The sequence below is a fragment of the Nuphar pumila genome, chromosome 7 (genome assembly GCF_984573655.1).
Source record: "Nuphar pumila chromosome 7, dmNupPumi1.hap1.1, whole genome shotgun sequence".
Taxonomy (NCBI): Eukaryota; Viridiplantae; Streptophyta; class Magnoliopsida; order Nymphaeales; family Nymphaeaceae; genus Nuphar; species Nuphar pumila.
The window spans coordinates 98,701,969-98,723,266 of NC_143255.1; the positions used below are offsets into that span (position 1 = coordinate 98,701,969).

Here is a 21,298-nt window from a genome sequence, read left to right on the forward strand (position 1 = left end):
TTTTAGTTATCAAAATATAGTATAGAGTGCATGTTATATTGTCCCAATGCCTCAACAAACAAATTTCAACAGTGAAGAGGCCATAGGTACTCAGCTTGGTAGTTGATCTCAACATGGTGTGTGTTGATCCTTGCTACTCTACAAAACAAGGTTCAAACTCAAGTATATGAAAAAAAAAGGAAAAGAATAATCAAAAGATTATTGAAGGCCAGCAATCCCAACCTTGATGTGTAAAGCTTGGGTACCACAACAGAAAATAAGATGGTGAAGAAGAGAGACAAATAGAGTAGCAACTATTCCTCTTCCTTTTATATTGAGATGGTGACTTGAATTACAAAAACAACCTTGATACAATAAAATACAAGATGCCACATTGTAACTTGAATGACTACTGGTATTCCACTTCCATTAATATTTTAAACTATTGTCATTTTTATGTTTTAGTTGTCATCATGATGGGTTTTTTTGTAATTTTATGAAAATTTTGGCACATCTATTGGCTAGAGTTTGGAAGACATTTACTTGTTTTGTTTATAAAATTACTAAATGACCATAGTTGGTGGCTATTGATGTATCCAATCACCATGTCATTTTAAAATATATTAGGAGCATAAGTTTTTGTCTCCCCTGCGCCACATGGCCCACAGCCCACCCCCCACCCCCACCCCCACCCATCCACACACACATTCATACGCATGCATAGGGTTGCAAACAGGTTGGATTCAGGAAGCCAAATTTGCAAAATTTGGCTGTCCCGGATCAGACTTCCCAATGTATTTTGGGATCCGAGATCCAATCCGTTTGCAACCCTACACATGCATGCACACACGTGTGTATCGATGTACATGCATGTGTTTGTGTATGCCCATACGTTTATGCATGCTCATGCATGTGTTTATGTATGCATGCATACACATAGTAGATTGACTCCTAGAGGTATAGATATTCTGGATTCCATCAAATTCAAGAAAATGAATCTTCACATCTAAATCCCTAGGCATGAAGGTAGTTGGTTCTAAATAAACTATGACAAATGCATTTATATAGTCTGAACTACTTGAAAACGCAGGGCTAGGTAGGATTCAACTCGATACTACCCAATTCATGGTAACACTTTATATATGCAGAGCTATTGTTGACGTCCACCACTTCTATTGGATGTTAATAAGTTCACCAAAAATGATCGCTTCTAAGAAATTCTTCATTACCATGATGAGTTCTTATGGTAAATGTCTTTTCTAAGGGTAAACTAATTACTATATAAAAGTGCAAGGCACTATTTGTAATGAAATATGCGGAAATAAACACAATGTCCTATAATGGACATTCACACATAGAATGCAAAGATCAAGTCCACAATAGACATACACAAAAGCCAACAATGGCTTGCAAACATAAAAATGTTATAAAAGCAAGAAATGGGCTTCAAGAAGCCTTACAATGCAAAGGGGTCTACCCCTTTATTTATAGGCAAGAGAGTGAGAGAGAGAGTGGGAGAAAAAGGGAGGAGTGGGCATTGGGGGCCCCAACAAGGAGTTGTTGGGCCCCCCAATGCAACATGCATTTAATGCATGCACAATAAAAATAGAAAAAAATAAAAATAATAAAGGGAAAAAGAAAAAGAAGAAAAACATGAAAAGACTAAAATGCCCCTATTAGACAAAATTACAGAAATACCCTTGGTCGGGCAAGCTTTACGGGGACATGATCGAAAGCTTGTTGAGAAGGAACATAAAACGAGGAACATCAAGAGCTTTGGTGAAGAAGTCTGCCAACTGATACTCAGATGTAACATACGACAAAGCTATAGTCTCTCTTAGATATTCATCACGAACATAGTGACATTCCATCTCAATATGTTTAGTATGCTCATGGAAGGTGTGGTTGCTTGCGATGTAAATGACACTTTTATTGTCACAACACATCTTCGAAGGTGTAGAGATGATTATGCCCATATCACTGAGGAGACTTCTAAGCCACACAAGCTCCATGGTTGTAGTAGTCATTGCACGATATTCCGCTTCTGTTGAGGACAACGATACTTTGTGCTGCTTTTTGTATCTCCAGAAAATCATAGAGTCACCTAAGAATACACAGAAACCAGTAGTTGAGATTCTATCATTGGGATTTTCTCCCCAATCAGCATCAGTTGATGAAGAAAATGAAAGAAAAAATCCCTTAGTTATAGTATTTTTAATGTATCTGATGATTCTTAAGACTGCACTCATGTGTACGGTGGTAGGTGCATGTTGAAACTGACTGACTGAGTGAACTGCATGAGCTATGTCTGGCCGAGTGATGGATAAGTATGTCAGAGACCCAGCGAATTGGCGGTAGGGAGTGGGATCTTCGAGAAGAGTTCTATCTTCCAATCTCAACTTTGCATTGATAACTTCAGGAGTTTCTATTTTTTTGTCATCTGAAGTGCCAGACTTTGAACAAATGTCAGCAACAAGTTTCATCTGAGAGAGAATGTACCCTCGTGGAGAATATGCTACTTGAATACCTGAAAAATATCTTAAGAAACCAAGATCAGACATGTCAAAAATTTCTTTTAAAACTTTCTTAATATCATTAATTTCTTGCTCATCACTTTCAGTGATGATCATATCATCAACATAAAGCAGTAGAATAACTACTGAGGACCCTGCACTTTTCACAAACAAAGCAGTGCCAGTATAACATGAACGAAAGTTTAAACTTGTCATTACATTGTTAAATCTATCATGCCAAGCCTTTGGAGCTTGTTTCAATCCATATAATGCTTTTGTTAAGTTTGAGAATTTTATCTTTACCAATACATACTCTTGGTGGAGGATCCATTTAGACTTCTTCATTTAATTCACCATTTAGGAATGCATTCTTAACATCTAATTGATAAATAGGTCATTTTTTTAACTGAAGCAACTGCAATAAAAGTCCTAACACTAGTCATTCTAGCTACGAGAGTGAAAGTTTCTTTATAGTCAATGTCATATTCTTGAGCGTATTCTTTGACTACCAACCAAGCTTTATATCGTTTTAATGACCCATCACTTTTAGTTTTGATTTTGAAGACACATCTACATCCAATAGATTTCTTTCTAGTGGGTAATGAGGTTATTTCCCAAGTTTTTGCCTTTTCAAGAGCACTAAGTTCTAAGTTCATGGCTTCAACCCACTGAGAAATATTTTTTGCTTCATTATAATGAGATGGTTAATGAAAAGAGTGTAACCTATGTCACAGGGATTCGGCTAGCAGGGTGTCGCACCCCCGTCGACGCGACGCGACGTGGGTGCGGATGCGGCACCGAGTGCGGTCAACCCGACCCTGGGTGCGTTGACCGTACCCAGGGTCATTTTGGTCCAATTTTCAGACTTAAAAAAAAAATTGCCAAGATTTTTTTTGCCCTATATGTCACAGGGATTCTCTAACTAGGTGCCGCACCCGTGTCGGTCAACCTGACCCTGGGTGCAGTCAATGCACCTAGGGTCATTTATGTCCAACTTTTGGACTATATATATATATATATATATATATATATATATATTTTTTTTTTTTTTTTTTCTGCACCCCCGCACTCGGTTTTTTTGGAAGTACTGCATCCCCGCACCCGCACCCGCACCCATGTGACATAGAGTGTAATGCAATTAGACACGCCCTATATTTTGGTGTTAGAGACTCATAGGAAACAAACCTATTAGGAGGATTAGAGATTCAACTGAATCTTCTTAAAGAGTTTTCTTCTATGTTGGAACCTTGAAAGTATTTTTCTAAGGCACTTATAGGAACTTGTTGACCACGCCTAACATAGGTTTGAATTGGTCTACTTTCAATGACATCACTTTCATTTTCAACATTGTTAAGAGGAATATCCTCTTGGTCATTCAACAAATCATTAGAAATTACCTCTTCTTGAGGAGTCACATCTTCTTGAGGAAGAAGATCAAATAAGAAGGCATATTCGCTTTCATCAATATCTTTTGTTTTCTCAAAACCATTTTCATTTTCTAGGAAGGTTACATTTTTAGAAACATATAGTTTGTTGCTTTTGAGGTCGAAGCATCTAAAACCTTTTTTATTTTCTCGATATCCTAAGAAAACACATTCAATAGCTTTAGGAGATAATTTATCTCTTTTATGTGAAAGAAGAAAGCATTTGCACTAAAAAATTCTTAATCTATTAAAATCGGGTGTTCTTTCAAATAGTTTTTCATATGGAGATGTATTTTGTAAGGATGAAAATATCATTTTATTTATCAAATAAGTTTATGTTAAAGCGGCTTCGGCCCAATAGCTTTTTGGAATTTCTTTGGAAACAAGAAGTGTTCTAATGTTTTCCAAAATGTGTCTATGCTTTCTTTCGGTTAGACCATTTTGTTGAGGAGTTCTAGGATAGGATTTTTTATGACAAATTCCATTTGATTCTAAATAATTTTGAAATTCATTTGATAGGTACTCTCCACCGAATCGGATTTTAGAATAGAGATATTACTTAAAAATTGATTTTTGACTATCATATGAAATTTCTTAAAAAAGACAAAGACATCGGATTTTAGGTTGAAAAAATAAATTTATGCATATCTAGTGTAGTCATCAATGAATGTAATATAATGGGAGTATCCTCCTTTCGATATGACCGAAGAAGGGCCCCATACGTCCGAATGAACTAACTCAAATGGCCTTTTGGACACAAAGGTTCTATTTGGAAAATGAGTAGATTTCATTTTCCCAAAAATGCAACTCTTGCAAACAAAATGTTTCTCATTACAATTTTTTTTTCCAAAGGGAAAGTAGTACATTTTTGAGAAACTTGGATGTCCAAGTTTTTGGTGCCAAGTTTCAATATTTTTATCTTGGACATGGTTACAAAAAGAGTTGGTTGGAATTTTCAAGTTGCTCATGTAATAGAGATCTTCCCTCCTATGGCCTTGCCCAATCTGCTTCCCGGATCAGAGATCCTGTATAGAGCAACCCTTAGTTGAGAAGGAGATTTCACATCCATGATCACATAATTGAGAAATAGAGAGAAGATTTAAATTAAGCTGAGGTACCACCATCACATTTGGCACAAAGAAATCTTTGAAAAAACTTAACGTTCCAAAACTTTTGACTTGTAAAGATGTACCATCAGCGGTTGAAACGTAAGAGGTTTTTGAGTTATTACATAAGTCGGATAGCCCATTCTCAAGAGGTGTCATATGAAAGGATGCTCCGTAATCAAGGATCCAAGATGACATACCTAGAGGAGAAGATGAAGCGATGACGACACCCAAAGTTGATGGTGATTTGAGTAGAATTTGAAGTGCCTCCGATAGTTGAGCAAGAGAGTAGGAATCCTTCCCTTTGATGGGTTCCTCCTTCTTTTGAGTAGTTTCTTCAACGGAAGCAACCTTACTTTTGAGAGCTTCATTTAACTTAGGGCAATTAGTGTTAAAATAGAGCATGTGTATGGATCTGGATTGGATCCAGATCCATACGCACATCTATCCTTCGTTATTATAAAGTTGGTGATTCATTAATAGCATTCTTGTAATATGGTTCTTGTGTTTACGTATTTTAGTCTCTATCGTAAAATCGTTTTGCTATAAATATATTAGGGCTTGGTGGTGTGCGCAGTTCAGCCGCCCCAGCTATTGTGCCTCTCCTTTTTTTCTTTTCTCTGTTTCCTGTATAGGTTGAGCCGTGGAGTGAAGCTCTTTCGATTCCTCATATGGTATCAGAGCCCAGGTTGCAGAACACCAGCCGTGAAGACTCCTTCAACATTCAAGTCTGTCTGCAACTTCTCCTTCTTCTTCAATATCGATTGCCTCCTTATTCAACATCAAGAACACCGGCCGTGAAGACTCCAACATTCAAGTCTGTCTGCGACTTCTCCTTCTTCAACATCGACTGTTTCCTTCCTCAACATCAACGTTGATATCAACGTCTCCTTCAACATCCTTCACCATTTGCTACTTCTCCTTCTTCTTCAATATCGACTGCCTCCTTCAACATCAACGTCTCCTTCGCCTTCAGTATCAATATCATCATCTGTGTCAACGACTTCTCGATCGGCTGTATCTCCCTCTTCAATAGCACCTTTCTTTTGTCAACAACTGCATCTTCTTATCAATGTCAACTACACTTTCTATGGTTTTCCTTATAAACTTGATACTTTCCTAAGTTTGTGTGCTGTGAGTACTCCTTGACTCCTTGCATTGCTGGATGATTCGTATCACTTTGTTCTAAATATCACTGTCATAGTCTAGCATTCATCATCGTATCAATTTTTCTCAATTTTGTATTGTTTTTCTTCATCCTTTTCAATCAGCAGTGAATTAGTGTTTTTTGTGCAACATCTATAGGCAGACTGAAACAGACTATGTTCTTGTTTAAAAAAAAAAGGTTTTCATTGATATGGATTTGTACTCGTCATCGAGTCCCTCTGCAAGTTTCTTAAATCAGTTCGTTACAGAAAAACTTACTCATTCTAATTTCTTAACATGGAAGAGACAAATACTTCCGTTTATACGGAGTCAGGATCTCGATGAACATCTGGATGGTTCTGTTCCTGTACCACCACGGTTTATTTTGCAGGAAACCAAGGATGAGAAGGGTGATGCAATTACCAAATCTATTAAGAATCCAGAGTATACAGTTTGGAGAAAGCGGGATCAATCTTTGGTTGCTTATATTACGTCAACACTCTCTCAAGAAGTGTTGGCTACTCTTTCAGATGATTGCACTGCGGCAGACTTATGAAGTAAGCTATCTCAGACATACTCTCAGATATCAGAAGCCCGAGTTATGTACTTAAAGAATGAGTTTCAAAGTTTGAAGAAAGGTTCCATGACAATTATGGAATACATAGGCCGCTTGAAGAGTATTACTGATCAGTTGACTGTTAATGGGTTGGGCTCTGACTTTGACATGTTTACCACCACTTTGACATGTCTCCCCCACTTGCCCAATTTTGACGACCTTCAAACGAAACTTCTTCAGCATGAGATGATTATGAAACAAAGGGCAGAAGGAAATGAATCAGCTCGTTCTCATTCAGTTTTGGCTATGGAGACTTCTATAGGTTTTGGACGAGAGAATGCAGGACATCAAGGAGGCAGAGGCCGAGGCCATTTTGGGCATAGAGAACGTGGTATCTTGCCTACACTTAATATTTTGGGTGTTTTTAATGCAAGGAATCAAAGGAGAGTGCCCACTTGTTTTTTATGTAACAAAAGAGGACATGTAAAAGCTGATTGTTGGTTTAATCTGCAGAATAAAGGAAAAATAAACAAAATTGAAAATAAAGCTTCTACTGTGGGCACGAAAGCGCCATCTACAGATATGCAACAACTTTTGTTATCAGCATTGTCACAGATGACGATCAAGTAAAATGAGCAAGGCGAGTGGTATGTTGATTCCGGTGCTGCCACCCATGTCACGGGTAATACGGGTAAGTTATCTCACTTATTGTCTTATTTTGAAAAAGGTAGTATAGTTACGGGAGATGGAATTGATCACTCCATTAGTCATACTGGTAGTGCACATATCCCTATGTAAACATCCTCACTTCACTTGTCCAATGTCCTCCTTGCTCCTAATATTAAAAAGAACATTATCTCTGTAGCTAAACTTGTTGACAATATGAATTCTTCCGTCGAATTTACTCTCTCTTCTGTTTATGTTAAGGATCTACGAACAGATGAGACGTTTGCTAAGGGGGAGCGACAAGAAAACATGTACGTCTTCAAGGAGATTCCCTTAGTGTCTTCGCCTTTAGTCCCAGTTCTCCAGTTGAAGCCATCTAAGCTACCTTCAGTGTCTTCACCTTCAGAGTCTTTGTTTTTCCCTTCATTGGAAGTTTTTAATTCATCTCATTGTAATAAGCCAGATATTTGGCACAGTCGCTTGGGATATTGTAGTCAGGGCTTCGTTGAAAATCTTGTATCTGATGGTCTTCTTCCATAGTCTAGTTTATGTTCATTTTTAGAGAATAAAAAATGTTCCTCATGTGAACTCTGCAAAAGTCATGTTCTTTCGTTTCATATTATTAATAAAAGGGCTTCAAAGCCATTTGAGATTATTTGTTCCGATGTTTGGGGACCCGCACTTATTTTTTCTCTCTCTGGAAGTCGTTACTATGTTATATTTATTGATTCTTATTCTTGATATACTTGGATATATTTCTTGAAACATAAGCATGAAGTTTTCCAAATATTTCGGGAATTCCATTTGATGATCAAAACAAAGTTTTCCTGTTATATTGTGCATTTACAATGTGATGGTGGGGGGAGTATTCATCGAACGAGTTTATTGCCTTTCTTCGGGATAAAGGAATAAGTCGACAAGTTTCTTACCCTCATACCCCTCAACAAAATGGGGTTTCAAAGAGGAAACACAGGCATATTGTCGAGAGTGTGATGAGCATGTTACATGATAGCAATGTGCCCATTAGTCTCTAGAGAGAAGTTTTTCACACATCTGTTCATGTCATAAATCGTTTTCCTATGGTACTTCTGGATCGAAAATCTCCCTATTATACTTTATTTGGGCAACATCCCTCTTATGATGAGCTGCATGTTTTTGGTTGTGTATGTTATGTACATATTGATTCATCTTTGCGAAATAAGTTTCAGGACAAGGCCGCTAAGTGCATATTTGTTGGGTATGCGGATGAATACAAAGGCTATCGATGCTAGGGGTGGCAATCGGGTCGGGTTGGCCGGTTGGCGTGTCAGCATACCTCAACCCGAACCCGTTTATTAAACGGGTCAGCTGTGGCAAACACGAACCCGACCCGTTTAATAAACGGGTAACCCGACACGACCCGCCAACCCATTTAATAAATGGGTTTGGTCGGGTAAACGGGTTTTCAGGTTCGCGGGTCGGGTTGGTGGGTTGATGGATCGGGTTGGCAGGTAGTCAGGTTGGCGGGTCGGCAGACGGGTTGGCGGGTCGGGTTGGCGGGTTGGCAGACGGGTTGGCGGGTCGGGTTGGCAGACGGGTTGGCAGACGGGTTGGCGGGTTGACCCACCCGCCTAACCCGTTTATTAAACGGGTCAGCCGGGTTGGCGGGTTGGCATACCCCCAACCCGAACCCGACCTGTTTAATAAACGGGTTACGCGGGTCGACCCGTTTATTAAACGGGTTGGCTTAAGCCCAACCCGAACCCGCCTAAGAGGCGGGTTGGCGGGTCGTGTCAGAAATTGCCACCCCTAATCGATGCTATAACCCTACTACAAAACGTATTAGGACCTCCAGGAATGTTGTTTTTGATGAACAAAATTTTCAGATCAATGACACCGAAGAATTGTCATCTCGAAAAGTAGAAGTATATGATCCATGGATGAGTGCAAACCTTTTTGCTAATACAGGAGAAACATGTCAGGCGAATTGTCCTTCCTTCGGCTTGAGTAGAGAGTTGGATGACTCACAAATGCATATTGAACCATCTCCTGTTGAGCCACCCCCAGTTGAACACTTCTCTGGACATGTATACACTAGAAGGGACAAAAATACAGGGCCGAGGAATGTGGAAAGCATCGCTAATGATTCGGTTCAAAGGCCGTCATGCATTAGGCATCCTATTCAACGATGGGTGAGTTATGAAACCTTTTCTCTTGATTTTCAATTATTTATGTCGCAACTCACAAAACAGGATGAACCCACTTGTTTTAATCAAGCTCTTCAATCCCGTCATTGGATTGAGGCTATGAACGAAGAAATGGAAGCACTTTATGAGTGCCAGACTTGGGAAAAAGTACCTCGGACAGAAGAAAAGAATGTAGTTGGCTCAAAATGGGTCTACAAAACAAAGTATAAGCCCGAAGGAAGTATTGACAGTTATAAGGCGCGACTTGTTGCTCGGGGATTCACACAACAATATGGTGAAGATTACGATGAAACTTTTAGTTCGGTAGTCAAAATGGGTACTGTTGAAGGTAAGGTGAGATGCGCAACAACCGAGGTAGAGAGAAAGAAAGAGAGAGAGAGAGAGAGAGAGAGAGAGAGAGAGAGAGAGAGAGACGGCTGGAGAATAATCGAACTTCTTACGCTCAATTAGGGCTAATCTCTATATTAAATAGAGATAGTCCAAGGAACAAAATTACACCCAGGTCCCTCATTAAAGAATAAGATTCAAATAACCTCTAGTTTAGAAAAACTTATTTACTAAAACATCTTAGTCTCAACACTCCCCCTCAAGCTGGAGCATAGATATCAATCATGCTCAGCTTGTCACAACACTTTGAGAAATTTGGTCTCGCCAGGGCTTTGGTAAAAACATCAGCTACTTGATCTTCGGAAGATACATGATCGGTGCAGATATACCCAAGCCTGAACCAAGTCGCGAACATAGTGACAGTCAACTTCAATATGTTTAGTCCTTTCATGAAACACTGGATTGTTGGCAATATATGTAGCAGCCCTATTGTCACACATCATCAACATATGTAGGGATACTTTCTCCTGAAGCTCGGTCAAGACTGATTTTATCCACATAATCTCAGCTGCAGTCTGGGCCATTGCTCGGTATTCAGATTCAGCACTCGACCTGGCTACAACGGTTTGTTTCTTACTCCTCCAGGTAACAAGATTTCCTCCCACAAACACACAAAATCCAGATGTTGACTTCCTATCTTCAACAGATCTTGCATAATACACGTCAGTGTAAGCAACAACGTCCAAAGATGAATTTCGTTTAAACAACAGACCTTTACCAGGAGATGCCTTTAAGTACCGAATAACCATCATAGCTGCATCCCAGTGAACTTTTGTAGGTTTGTCCATGAACTGACTGATTTTACTCACAGCTAATGAAATGTCAGGTCTAGTAACAGTCACATATAGTAACTTACCCACCAAGGATCTAAAGCTAGCACTGTCCACATACTCAGACTTCTCATCGAACATGTGAGTTTTGGGATCCATTGGAATATTAGCTGGCTTGACTCCTAGTATTCCAGTCTCTTTTAATAAGTCCAACACATACTTTCTTTGAGACAACACTAAGCCCTCTTTGTTTCTTGCAGCTTCGATACCCAGAAAATATCGAAGGTGACCAAGATCTTTAGTAACAAAGTGTTTCTGAAGATGATCTTTTGTGGTAGAAATATCTTGGGCACTGCTCCTTGTTAATATGATGTCATCGACATATACCACCATAACAACAATTCCAGCACTGGTTTTCTTGATGAACAAGGAGTGATCTGAAGCTGACCTGACAAAGCCAAAACTCGACATTACCTCAAATAATTTGTGAAACCATGCCCTTGGACTCTGCTTCAGGCCATAAATAGCCTTCTTCAACTTGCACACCTTCTTACACTCCCCCTGAACCTCGAAGCCTAGGGGTTGTTGCATGTAGACAGTTTCATGTAAATCCCCATACAAAAAGTCATTCTTGACATCCAACTGAAACAAGGGCCATCCATGGTGCACAACAATAGAAAGAACAAGACGAATAGTGCCAAGACGAGCAACTGTGGATAAAGTTTCAAAAAAGTCAACACCATAAGTCTGAGTATACTCTTTTGCAACCAACCGGGCTTTGTACTGTTCAATTGACCCATCTGAGTTGTATTTAATGGTATATACCCATTTGCAGCCAACAATATCTGCATCAGTTGGAGGATCCACCAAATCCCAAGTGCCCCTAGAACATAGGACATCCATCTCATCCTTCATAGCCTGCATCCATTTGGGGTCGAATAGAGCCTGACTGTGATGAAGCGGAACAGAGGAGGCAGACAAAGTCGAGATAAAATTCTTCATAGACGCCCCAAGATTAACTTCAGAAACAAACTGAGAAATGGGATGAAGAGTGCACTGTCTTTTCCCTTTTCGCAGAGCAATAGGAAGATCCTCATCAATAGCAGAAACTTCAGTATGCTCAGAGATACTTGCCTCAGGAGAAGGAGATAATGGGGGCATGGAGGTAGGTGGTAACCTGTGAGTATACACTATAGGAGGGTTTCTGTATCGAGACTCCCCAGAGGATGGAGCCACAGGCTTTGAAGTGAATGACTCTAAAGGAAAAGGGGGAATTGGCAGAGGAAAAACATCACCCTGACTATCTAACCTTGGAGTAGTACTCGAAAAATAAGGAATAGACTCAAAGAAGGTAACGTCCGCACTGACATACTCTTTATGAGATATAGGGTCATAGCAACGATATCCTTTTTGGTTCTTAGGATACCCAAGGAAAACACATTTAATAGACTGCGCAGCAAGTTTATCTCGACCAGGACCCAGCTTATGCACAAAACACACACATCCAAAAACTTTAGGGGGGATAGGAAAGAGAGGAGCCTCTGGATGGAGAATTTGAATTGGGATCTGGTCTTCTACAGAACTTGACGGCATGCGATTTATAAGAAACCCGACTGTCAAAACCACATCGCCCCAGTATGTAGCAGGCATATTGGATTGAATCATAAGACACCGAGCAACATTAAGGATTTGTCTATGTTTCCTCTCAGCCACCCCATTTTGCTGGGAGGTATGGGTACATGTAAATTGAGGTTGAATCCCATTAACAGAGTAGAATTGAAGTAAGTCTTTGGATTTGAACTCAAGAGCATTATCAGTGCGAACAATTTTAACACATATGTCAAATTGAGTTTTTATCTCTGCAATTAAATATTTAAGAATGAGAGGACCTTGAGACCGATCTTTTAACAGGAACACCCACGATAGTCTCGATAAGTCATCGACAATAACTAGATAATAACGACATTGAGACCTATTCGGAATCCTACTCGGACCCCACATATCTACATGAAGAAGATCAAACAATCCTTGACGTGATGGACTCTGACTAGAGGGAAAAGAGCTTCGACAATGTTTTCCTAATTGACATGTTTTACACTGAAAAGAAACTGAGGGAGGTATATGAGGAATGACACGACGAAGTTTTGTCACTGGAAGGTGACCCAAACGATGATGCCACAATAGAGGACTTGAGGATGATGTAACAGCAGAATAGGCCGAAACCTCTGGTTGGTGTAGGTAATACAAGCCACCTTCCTCATAGCCACCACCAATCCTTCTCCCCGTCAGTAAGTCCTGAAAGGTGCATCCCATAGGATCAAAAACCACTCTACAATTCAACTCTTTTGTCATTCGACTGACGGATAATAAATTCTGTAGAAACGAAGGAGCATAAAGAACATGCGACAATTGAAGAGTAGGGGTAATAGACATGTTTCCCTGCCCTACAATTGGGGAAGAGCTGCCATCAGCAAGACGTACCCCTTTTTGACCTGTCACAGGTTTTAAACTCAAAAAGTTGCTCGAGTTTCCGCACAAGTGACCAGAGGCTCCAGAATGAATGACCCACCTACCACCTTGAGCAGATAGGCCATCACCTGCCGAGCACACAACCTCCGCAACAGAAGACTTCGAATTGGATGATCGTAAAGCAAGGAGCTCATCATATTCAGCCCTGCTAAGAGTTACACAATCATTGGAGGAATCTGCATCTGATTTAACCACTTGAGCCATAATATAAACTAATGGACTTGATTTACAAAATGCAGGAGCAACCACACGCGCATACCCACAATCAACAACAAGCCCGACTATATCAAGTTTTGACTTCACCAATGAAATCTGAGAAACACGACCTTCGACTGTTCAGATCCAAACTTCAAATATAATTTTAAAGAAACTTGACCAAAACCTTCCACCTCAACCTAGGATGACTATAGGTTGTAAATCAAGATCACACATCCAACACGACTTAGAATGTGTTACCATCACACATCCGCCACTACGACAACCAATAGCAGCACCCAACACAGAATCCCACTTCAAAAGACAAGGTTCCCACAAACAGAATATTTTTCAACACAGCAGGGAATCACGCCTGCTGATTCCAAAAAAAAAATGTTTTAACATGTTTTCAAATGTCAGCTGAGTCAAAAGGATCACGACACAACAACTAGATGCACGACCAACAATACTATGAGCACGCAGAGACTTCTTTCAAGCCTGCTGAATCAAAAAGATCACGACACAACACCCAACTGCTTGCTAAATAGAATCTGAGCACAACCAACGATAACATGAGCAAAACAATTTTTTTTTAACTCACGACATCTGCTCCCAGCCATATAAATCACGACAGCTGAAATAAAATCAGTTTCACGACTTTTGCTCAGCACTCGTACTTATCAAAATGTATATAGATATTCACCATAACCATTAGATCTGATTCATGACATTTGTCAGATCTCAGATCTGTTATCAGATCTGTATTACTTATTTCGAAACAAAGATCGATCACACCTTTTCTGTAATCACTCGAACTTGACGCAGGGCACGAGATCACGCTCCCAAGGATAATGGATCAGATCTCTACTGTATCTGATTCTTCACAGCCTTCAACTGAATCGACCCCCACTTGATTTGATTTCGCGACTTCTTTGCATCAGATCTTCACTCGATCTGAACTTCTCCACCATCCACATGTCAAAGATCATTTGTTTTGAAGCCCGCAGCATCCAATCAATTTGCAACGATCAGTTTTTTTTATCATGTAAAAATCTGTGTCGACAACACAAAGAATCAAATCAGATCAGCAACATCACACCACCCACGATCTGAGTGCTTCCACGATCAGCCACGATCTGAGTGCTTCCACGATCAGCCACTTTCCACGTTTCACGACACTTGATGCAGCTTGCTGCAGTTTTCCACGATCAGCCACAACAGCATTACACGACCCACGATCGGAAATTGTATCCCAGGAGGGGACGCGGCTCTGATACCATGTTGAAGGTAAGGTGAGATGCGCAGCAACAGAGAGAGAGAGAGAGAGAGAGAGAGAGAGAGAGAGAGACGACTGAAGAATAATTGAACTTCTTACGCTCAATTAGGGCTAATCTCTATATTAAATAGAGATAGTCCAAGGAGCAAAATTACACCCAGGTCCCTCGTTAAAGAATCAGATTCAAATAACCTCTAGTTTAGAAAAACTTATTTACTAAAACATCTTACTCTCAACATGTACAATTCGTGTCATCATATCCCTAGCAGTCGACCGAGGATGGAGGCTTAGTCAGATGGATGTTAAAAATGCACTTTTGCATGGAACTTTAAAGGAGGAAGTATATATGGAGCAACCTCCTAGGTATGCCGAGAAGGATCCTATTGCCTGGGTGTGCAAACTAAGGAAATCTCTGTATGGGTTGAAACAAGCATCTCATTCTTGCTTTGAAAGTTTTTCTATGCAAATTCAAGGCTATGGTTTTAGAAGATACTCTCTGGATCACTCACTTTTTATTTTACCAAAAGACAGACATCGTTACTCTTCTTCTTATATATGTTGATGACATTGTGATCACTGGGAGCTCAGATAATCATGTGCAAGACGTGAAGCAATTTTTAATGAAAACTTTCAAGATGAAAGATTTAGGGGAGTTGAGGTACTTCCTTGATTTGGAAGTTGACAGACAAAAAGACACATTGACACTCATGCAACAAAACTGCACTCTTGATCTTCTCGAAAGAGCCGGGATGACGAATTGCAAACCAGTCAACACTCCGAGTGTATTACATCTTTGTGTCAACCCTACAACGTATAGAAGCCTCGTGGGGATGCTGCAATATTTGACCTTTACCAGACCTGATATAGTTTATGTTGTCAATCAGGTGTCCCAGTTTATGCATGCTCCAACGGAAGGTCATATGAAAGCAGTGAAGCACATTCTACGCTATTTAAAAGGAACTATAGGAGACATGCTTGTTTATCGCAAGAATGATAACCTACATAAAGGACATGAACTCATAACTTATACTGACGTAGACTGAGCAGGGGACCCAGATGAGAGACGATCTGTCTCTGGATATTGTGTATATATTGGACACAATTTAGTGTCTTGGAGCAGTAGAAAACAAAAGGCAGTGGCATGATCGAGTACAAAGGCTGAATACAAGTCCATGGCTGCAGGCACGACAGAAGTTACATGGATTAGACACTTATTGAGTGATCTTGGGGAGACAATTACTCGATCATTTCTTCTATGCGACAATCAAAGCGCAATAAACATTGCGTGTAACCCTGTTAAACATAGCAGAACAAAGCACATTGAGATTAATCAACATTTTATACGGTAGAAAGTCGAGATGAAAGAGAAAGAACTACATCATGTTCGAACAGAAGATCAAGTGGCAGACTTGTTTACCAAAGGGTTAACTTCACGTCAATTTTGGTTATTGAAGAGCAAGTTGTACATGCTCCAAAACCATGTACAACTTGAGGGAGGCTGTTAAAATAGAGCATGTGTATGGATCTAGATTGGATTCAGATCCATACGCACGTCTATCCTTCGTTATTATAAAGTTGACGATTATTAATGACATTCTTGTAATATGGTCCTTGTGTTTACATATTTTTAGTCTCTATTGTAAAATTGTTTTGCTATAAATATATTAGGGCTCGGTGGTGTGCGCAGTTCAGCCGCCCCAGCTATTGTGCCTCTCCTTTTTTTCTTTTCTCTGTTTCCTGTAAAGGTTGAGCTATGGAGTGAAGCTCTTTCGATTCCTCATAATTAGGACTTATGTGACCCGGTTCTTGGCAATGATGGCAAATGACTTTTCTATAGTTGCCATTATAGTTATTTTGCCTTCCAAAGTGTGGAGGTTTGTAAGCTTTCACATGATTGCCAGGTTTAGACACAGCCAAAACTCCATCTCCTCCTTTAATCATGCAAAGACGAGTTTCTTCTTGGCATATCTCAGCTATGGCCTCTTCCAACGGAAGAGGCTTAGATCTATGAAGTAGAAAAGATCTAACTTGTTAATATTCGGGCCTAAGCCCATGTAAAAATTGGAAAAAATGTTCTTTTTCTATTTGTTCTCTCTATAGTTCAACATCTTCACTAGAAACCCATTTTGGTTCTAGCAGAGATAGATCATCCCATAAGGGTCCAAGGGTGCTAAGGTAATCTCTTACACCCATTTTCCCTTGCTTAAGGGTACAAATTTTCTTTTGGAGGAAAAATTGTCTAGCAAGGTCCTTTTAAGTATACATATCTTTCGTAAAGAACCATGCTTCGTTTGCCATTCAAAATTTTGCAATGTTGGAGCAAATTTTGAGCTTTACATTGTTCATGAATCATGCAAGAATCTTTGCATGTTTGCTTTCCCAATATTCAACTTTAGATTGGTGATCTTCAATGGCTTCATGTGAGCATTTCCTTCAAGTGCTTTTTCTTGATCACCGTCCATCTTTGTGAGTTGGAGTTGTGGTTCCGGAATAGTGCCCATAACATATCCCCAAATTTTTTACCCTTGAGGTTGTTCTCCATGGCGGCGGCCTATATCATGCAGTTGGTACCATTAAGTTTGAAGGAGAGATCGATCTTTTGTTCTTCTTTCATTATAACTCAAGAAAGGATGACAAACCAAGAAAGAGAAATCCAATATGCAAACTATAACTAATCAACTAGCTATAGCAAGAATCAAGAGCATAAACCTTGCTCTGAAACCATGTAATGAAATACGCGAAAATAAACACAATGTCCTATACATTCACACATAGAATGCAAAGACCAAGTCCACAATGGACATACACAAAAACCAACAATGGCTTGCCAACATAAAAATGTTATAAAAGCAAGAAATAAGCTTCAAGAAGCCTTACAATGCAAAGGGGTCTACCCCTTTATTTATAGGCAAGAGAGAGAGAGAGAGAGAGAGAGAGAGAGAGAGAGAGAGAGAGAGAGAGAGAGAGGAGTGGGCATTGGGGGGAACGGTCACATTTGTGACCGTTTGGGGTCCGACTCTTGGTTGGGACCCCCAATGCAACATGCATTTAATGCATGTACAATAAAAATAGAAAAAGAAAAAGAAAAATAATAAAGGGAAAAAGAAGAAAAACATGGAAAAGACTAAAATGCCCCTATTGGGCAGAATTACAGAAATACCCTTGGTCGGGTATTATGGGATATATATATATATATATTTTAACACTATTTACTAGGTGTGGTTTGAGAAAAAAGGATTTTTTTTTGTAGGGAACAATTCTTAGATGCTTGATTCAATTTAGGTGCACAATCTGTTGCATATTGACATTACAACTTTGCAGCTATGGCACATATGCTACATACATTTCATTTAATTTTATTATAGCTTCTAGGTCTTATGCTACTGTTTCTTTGTTCAGGTACGAAATGAATCTGTTATTTCCGGCCTACATGACAAAGGTATGCCTTGTCATTGAAGGTGTCCATATCAAAATTTTAAGTGACTATTTGTTGGGTAAAGCATCAGGACTCTTGACATTTATTTTTCCAAACAAATTGGGAGAAAGTTGAAAAGGTTTTTATGGTTGCTTTTCTGCTCTTGTGCTATATGTTTGTGCTTTTATAATATTGTTTTCATTTGATGTAATTCAAAGCAGGAATTTCTTTTGCATGCATTGCTATGACCAAGTCATGTGATATAATTTCTATTTATGTTTCAATTCATCTTTTATATTTTATGCAAAATAAATTTTATGATCAGAGATTACCTTTTTTTTTTCAGGAAAGGCGGCTGTTATTGAGATTGAGACCACCAGTTACAACAGTGAGTCTGGTGAAGCTCTTTGCATGAACCGGTCAGATATCCTTGCCACATGGGACAAAATTTAGGTTATACAAATCCCACAATCTATTATTGATAACCTTCATGGTGCAGGAATACTCTTTATTTACGTGGTGCTGGTGGTTTCTCAAAATCATCATCTTTGTACACTTATTCCCGACATGAATCCAGCACGGATTTTTCAATTAGGTTTCCTGAATCTACACCATTTGCAGTCCAGGAGGAATGCACACAGTTATCTCAGGTATATGAAATGTACAATGTTTTGCCTTATATTAAGTTCATTTACAACATTCTGTGTTTAGGAAGAATTCCATTTGTTTGTAAACTACATTAGTTTGGAAAAATTCTGTTTTTTTTCAATGTTTTAATAATATATTTGCCCCTTTATGTCCCTTGTCCTTGCTTGACAATTTGCTTTCAGATGCCTCTATTTCCAATTTATACTATTGTAACAGTGTCAAATTTTGTTTTCTTTTTTTCTTTGGTAGTCAACCTACAGTTGCCCCAATGGGATTCAGATTCAACACCCTTGGTTAAGATAGTGCGACAACCATTCACTTTTCTTATTCAATCCTGGTGTGAACTACTTACTGCAAATATAACTCGATATGATGATATCAAGAAAAACCTAGCCATGATGAAATATTCAGGGAAAAACTGGGAGTTGGTTAACGATATCTACCAAAGGACAATTTCATTTTTTTCTACCTTTTTTTAGTTTCTAATTTGAGTTGTTTTACTTTAAGGGATGGCCTATGAGGGATTGTACTTGGGGAACATAAAATGGTTCTCTCTAAAATTTACGAAAATTTCATTCTGGTTTTCTATAACAAGTGACTGTAACCTTTACTGTTTACATTAATGTTGTAAAATGCATATCATGACTCATTTGAGTGTTATGGGCATTGAGAACCTTGAATAGATCCTTTCACAAACCAATATGAAAAATTATTTTGAAGCTATTTGTTTAATGTCTTCTACTGTTGCCTTTCTTTCATTTTATACCATTAGTTTCTTCATATTTACTACCTTTTTCAAGTAAGAAAATCTTTTAAAATGATAAATGCAGGCATTATTATATCGCCTATCTGGTGATTATAACCCTTTGCATTCAGATCCCGTGGTTGCGAATATTGCAGGGTAAGTATTAACACTATGCTCATTGTTTTACCTTTATGTATTCCTAAATAGTGACATACAGTAATGTTGATTTCTATTTGGTCACATGTTGCATTTAAAATCCTTTTGAACATAGCCTTGTTTGTTATAGAGGCTCTATTATTTAAAAAAAAACATATGCTTGAAGAACACAAACATTTATCTTTCATGTAAGAATGTGCAGCTCTGTTGAACACTAAAATTGGATCCTTGTTTGTTCAATGTTTTATCGATTCATTGCCTATTGTACTTTAGTAGTATCAAGCATGTTTAATACTCATCTACTGCACTTATATACCTATTCTTGTACTTTAGTAGCCTAAACTTGTTTAATACTCATCTACTGCATTTATGTATTGTTATGACCATGAGATATTCTCCAACAACATATAAGTTCTAATTTTTATGATTAATTTCAAAGTCATTGGAGTGCTCACCACCTTCCTCTTTTCAGATTAAAACTCCTTACCCCTCCCCTCTTATGATAGAATTTTCATGCGAGAGCGATGCTGGCAAAACTTTTTAGAAAGGCATGCCACTTCCCATGAGAGGGTGTCCCTATTATGAAAACAAAACAAACAGGCCCTTAGCTGAATAAAATTTCATGTGAATAATATCCACAGGCATATTGATGACAATTTTTTTTCCTGTAGCGTGTGTTTGTATGTGCATGCTTGCTTGTTTGTGTGTCTGCATGCGCATGTTTGTTATGTACTTGGCATGTTTATAGCGAAAGTTCCAATGTTGTTGCACCAAGTTTTTTTTCAGGTTAACATCCTTGCCATATTGGGTGTCCCCCCCAAAAAAATTTTATTTATCTTGAATACTTTTTTGTGGCAACATATCTAAAAAAAATGTCTTTCAAGGTTCTCTCGCCCAATATTGCATGGCTTGTGCACGTTAGGATTTGCAGTTCGTGCAGTCATCAAATGTTGCTGTGGTGGTGAGCCAAATCTGGTGAAGAGCCTAATGGGACGCTTCCTCTTGCATGTCTATCCTGGGGAGACCTTGATCACAGAGATGTGGCTAGAAGGAACAAGGTATGAAATGTAACTATTTCCTCTTCGTCAGTACTTACCTGCATTATCCATCTTTGTTTATGGATATCCTGTTATCTTCTTCACATCAAACTGCTAATAATTCTTTTGATGTTTTTCAGGGTGTTGTACCGCATTAAGGTGAAGGAAAGGAACCGGATAGTGCTTTCTGGTTTTGTGCTGTTAAACCATTTACCTTCGGCCATGTGAATTCCACATTTTATGTGAAAAAGTTCTCAATCTTCTTACTTGAGAACTTCAATAAGTAACAAATCTCTGTGTGTGTGTGTGTGTGTGTGTGTTGTGCGTTGAATATTTATCCAAATCATACCATTTTAAGGATATGCATCGTCTTACTATAAAGCATGTGTTGTGCGTTGAATATTTATCCAAATCATACCATTTTAAGGATATGCATCGTCGTACTATAAAGCATGATGGAAATGGATTGGTTTTGTGATGTGGTACCCAATTGGATTTGGATACGGATATGGTCGTTGGAATGCTGTAAAGCCGTCCACACTACCTCCAACTATGTCCAATGAT

General features: G+C 38.9%; 1 protein-coding gene across 1 annotated transcript in view; it reads left to right on the plus strand.

Annotated features, from left to right (window-relative positions):
- Positions 1-21,217, plus strand: part of ECH2 (enoyl-CoA hydratase 2) — a 39,250-nt gene extending 18,033 nt beyond the window's left edge. The window contains exons 6-11 of the mRNA XM_090014598.1: positions 18,133-18,172; positions 18,495-18,567; positions 18,648-18,798; positions 19,627-19,697; positions 20,582-20,755; positions 20,875-21,217. Of these exons, the coding sequence (XP_089870724.1) occupies positions 18,133-18,172; positions 18,495-18,567; positions 18,648-18,798; positions 19,627-19,697; positions 20,582-20,755; positions 20,875-20,962 (597 nt within the window). The 3' untranslated portion in view covers positions 20,963-21,217. The remainder of the gene's footprint in view (positions 1-18,132; positions 18,173-18,494; positions 18,568-18,647; positions 18,799-19,626; positions 19,698-20,581; positions 20,756-20,874) is intronic.
- Positions 21,218-21,298: the final 81 nt, after the last annotated feature.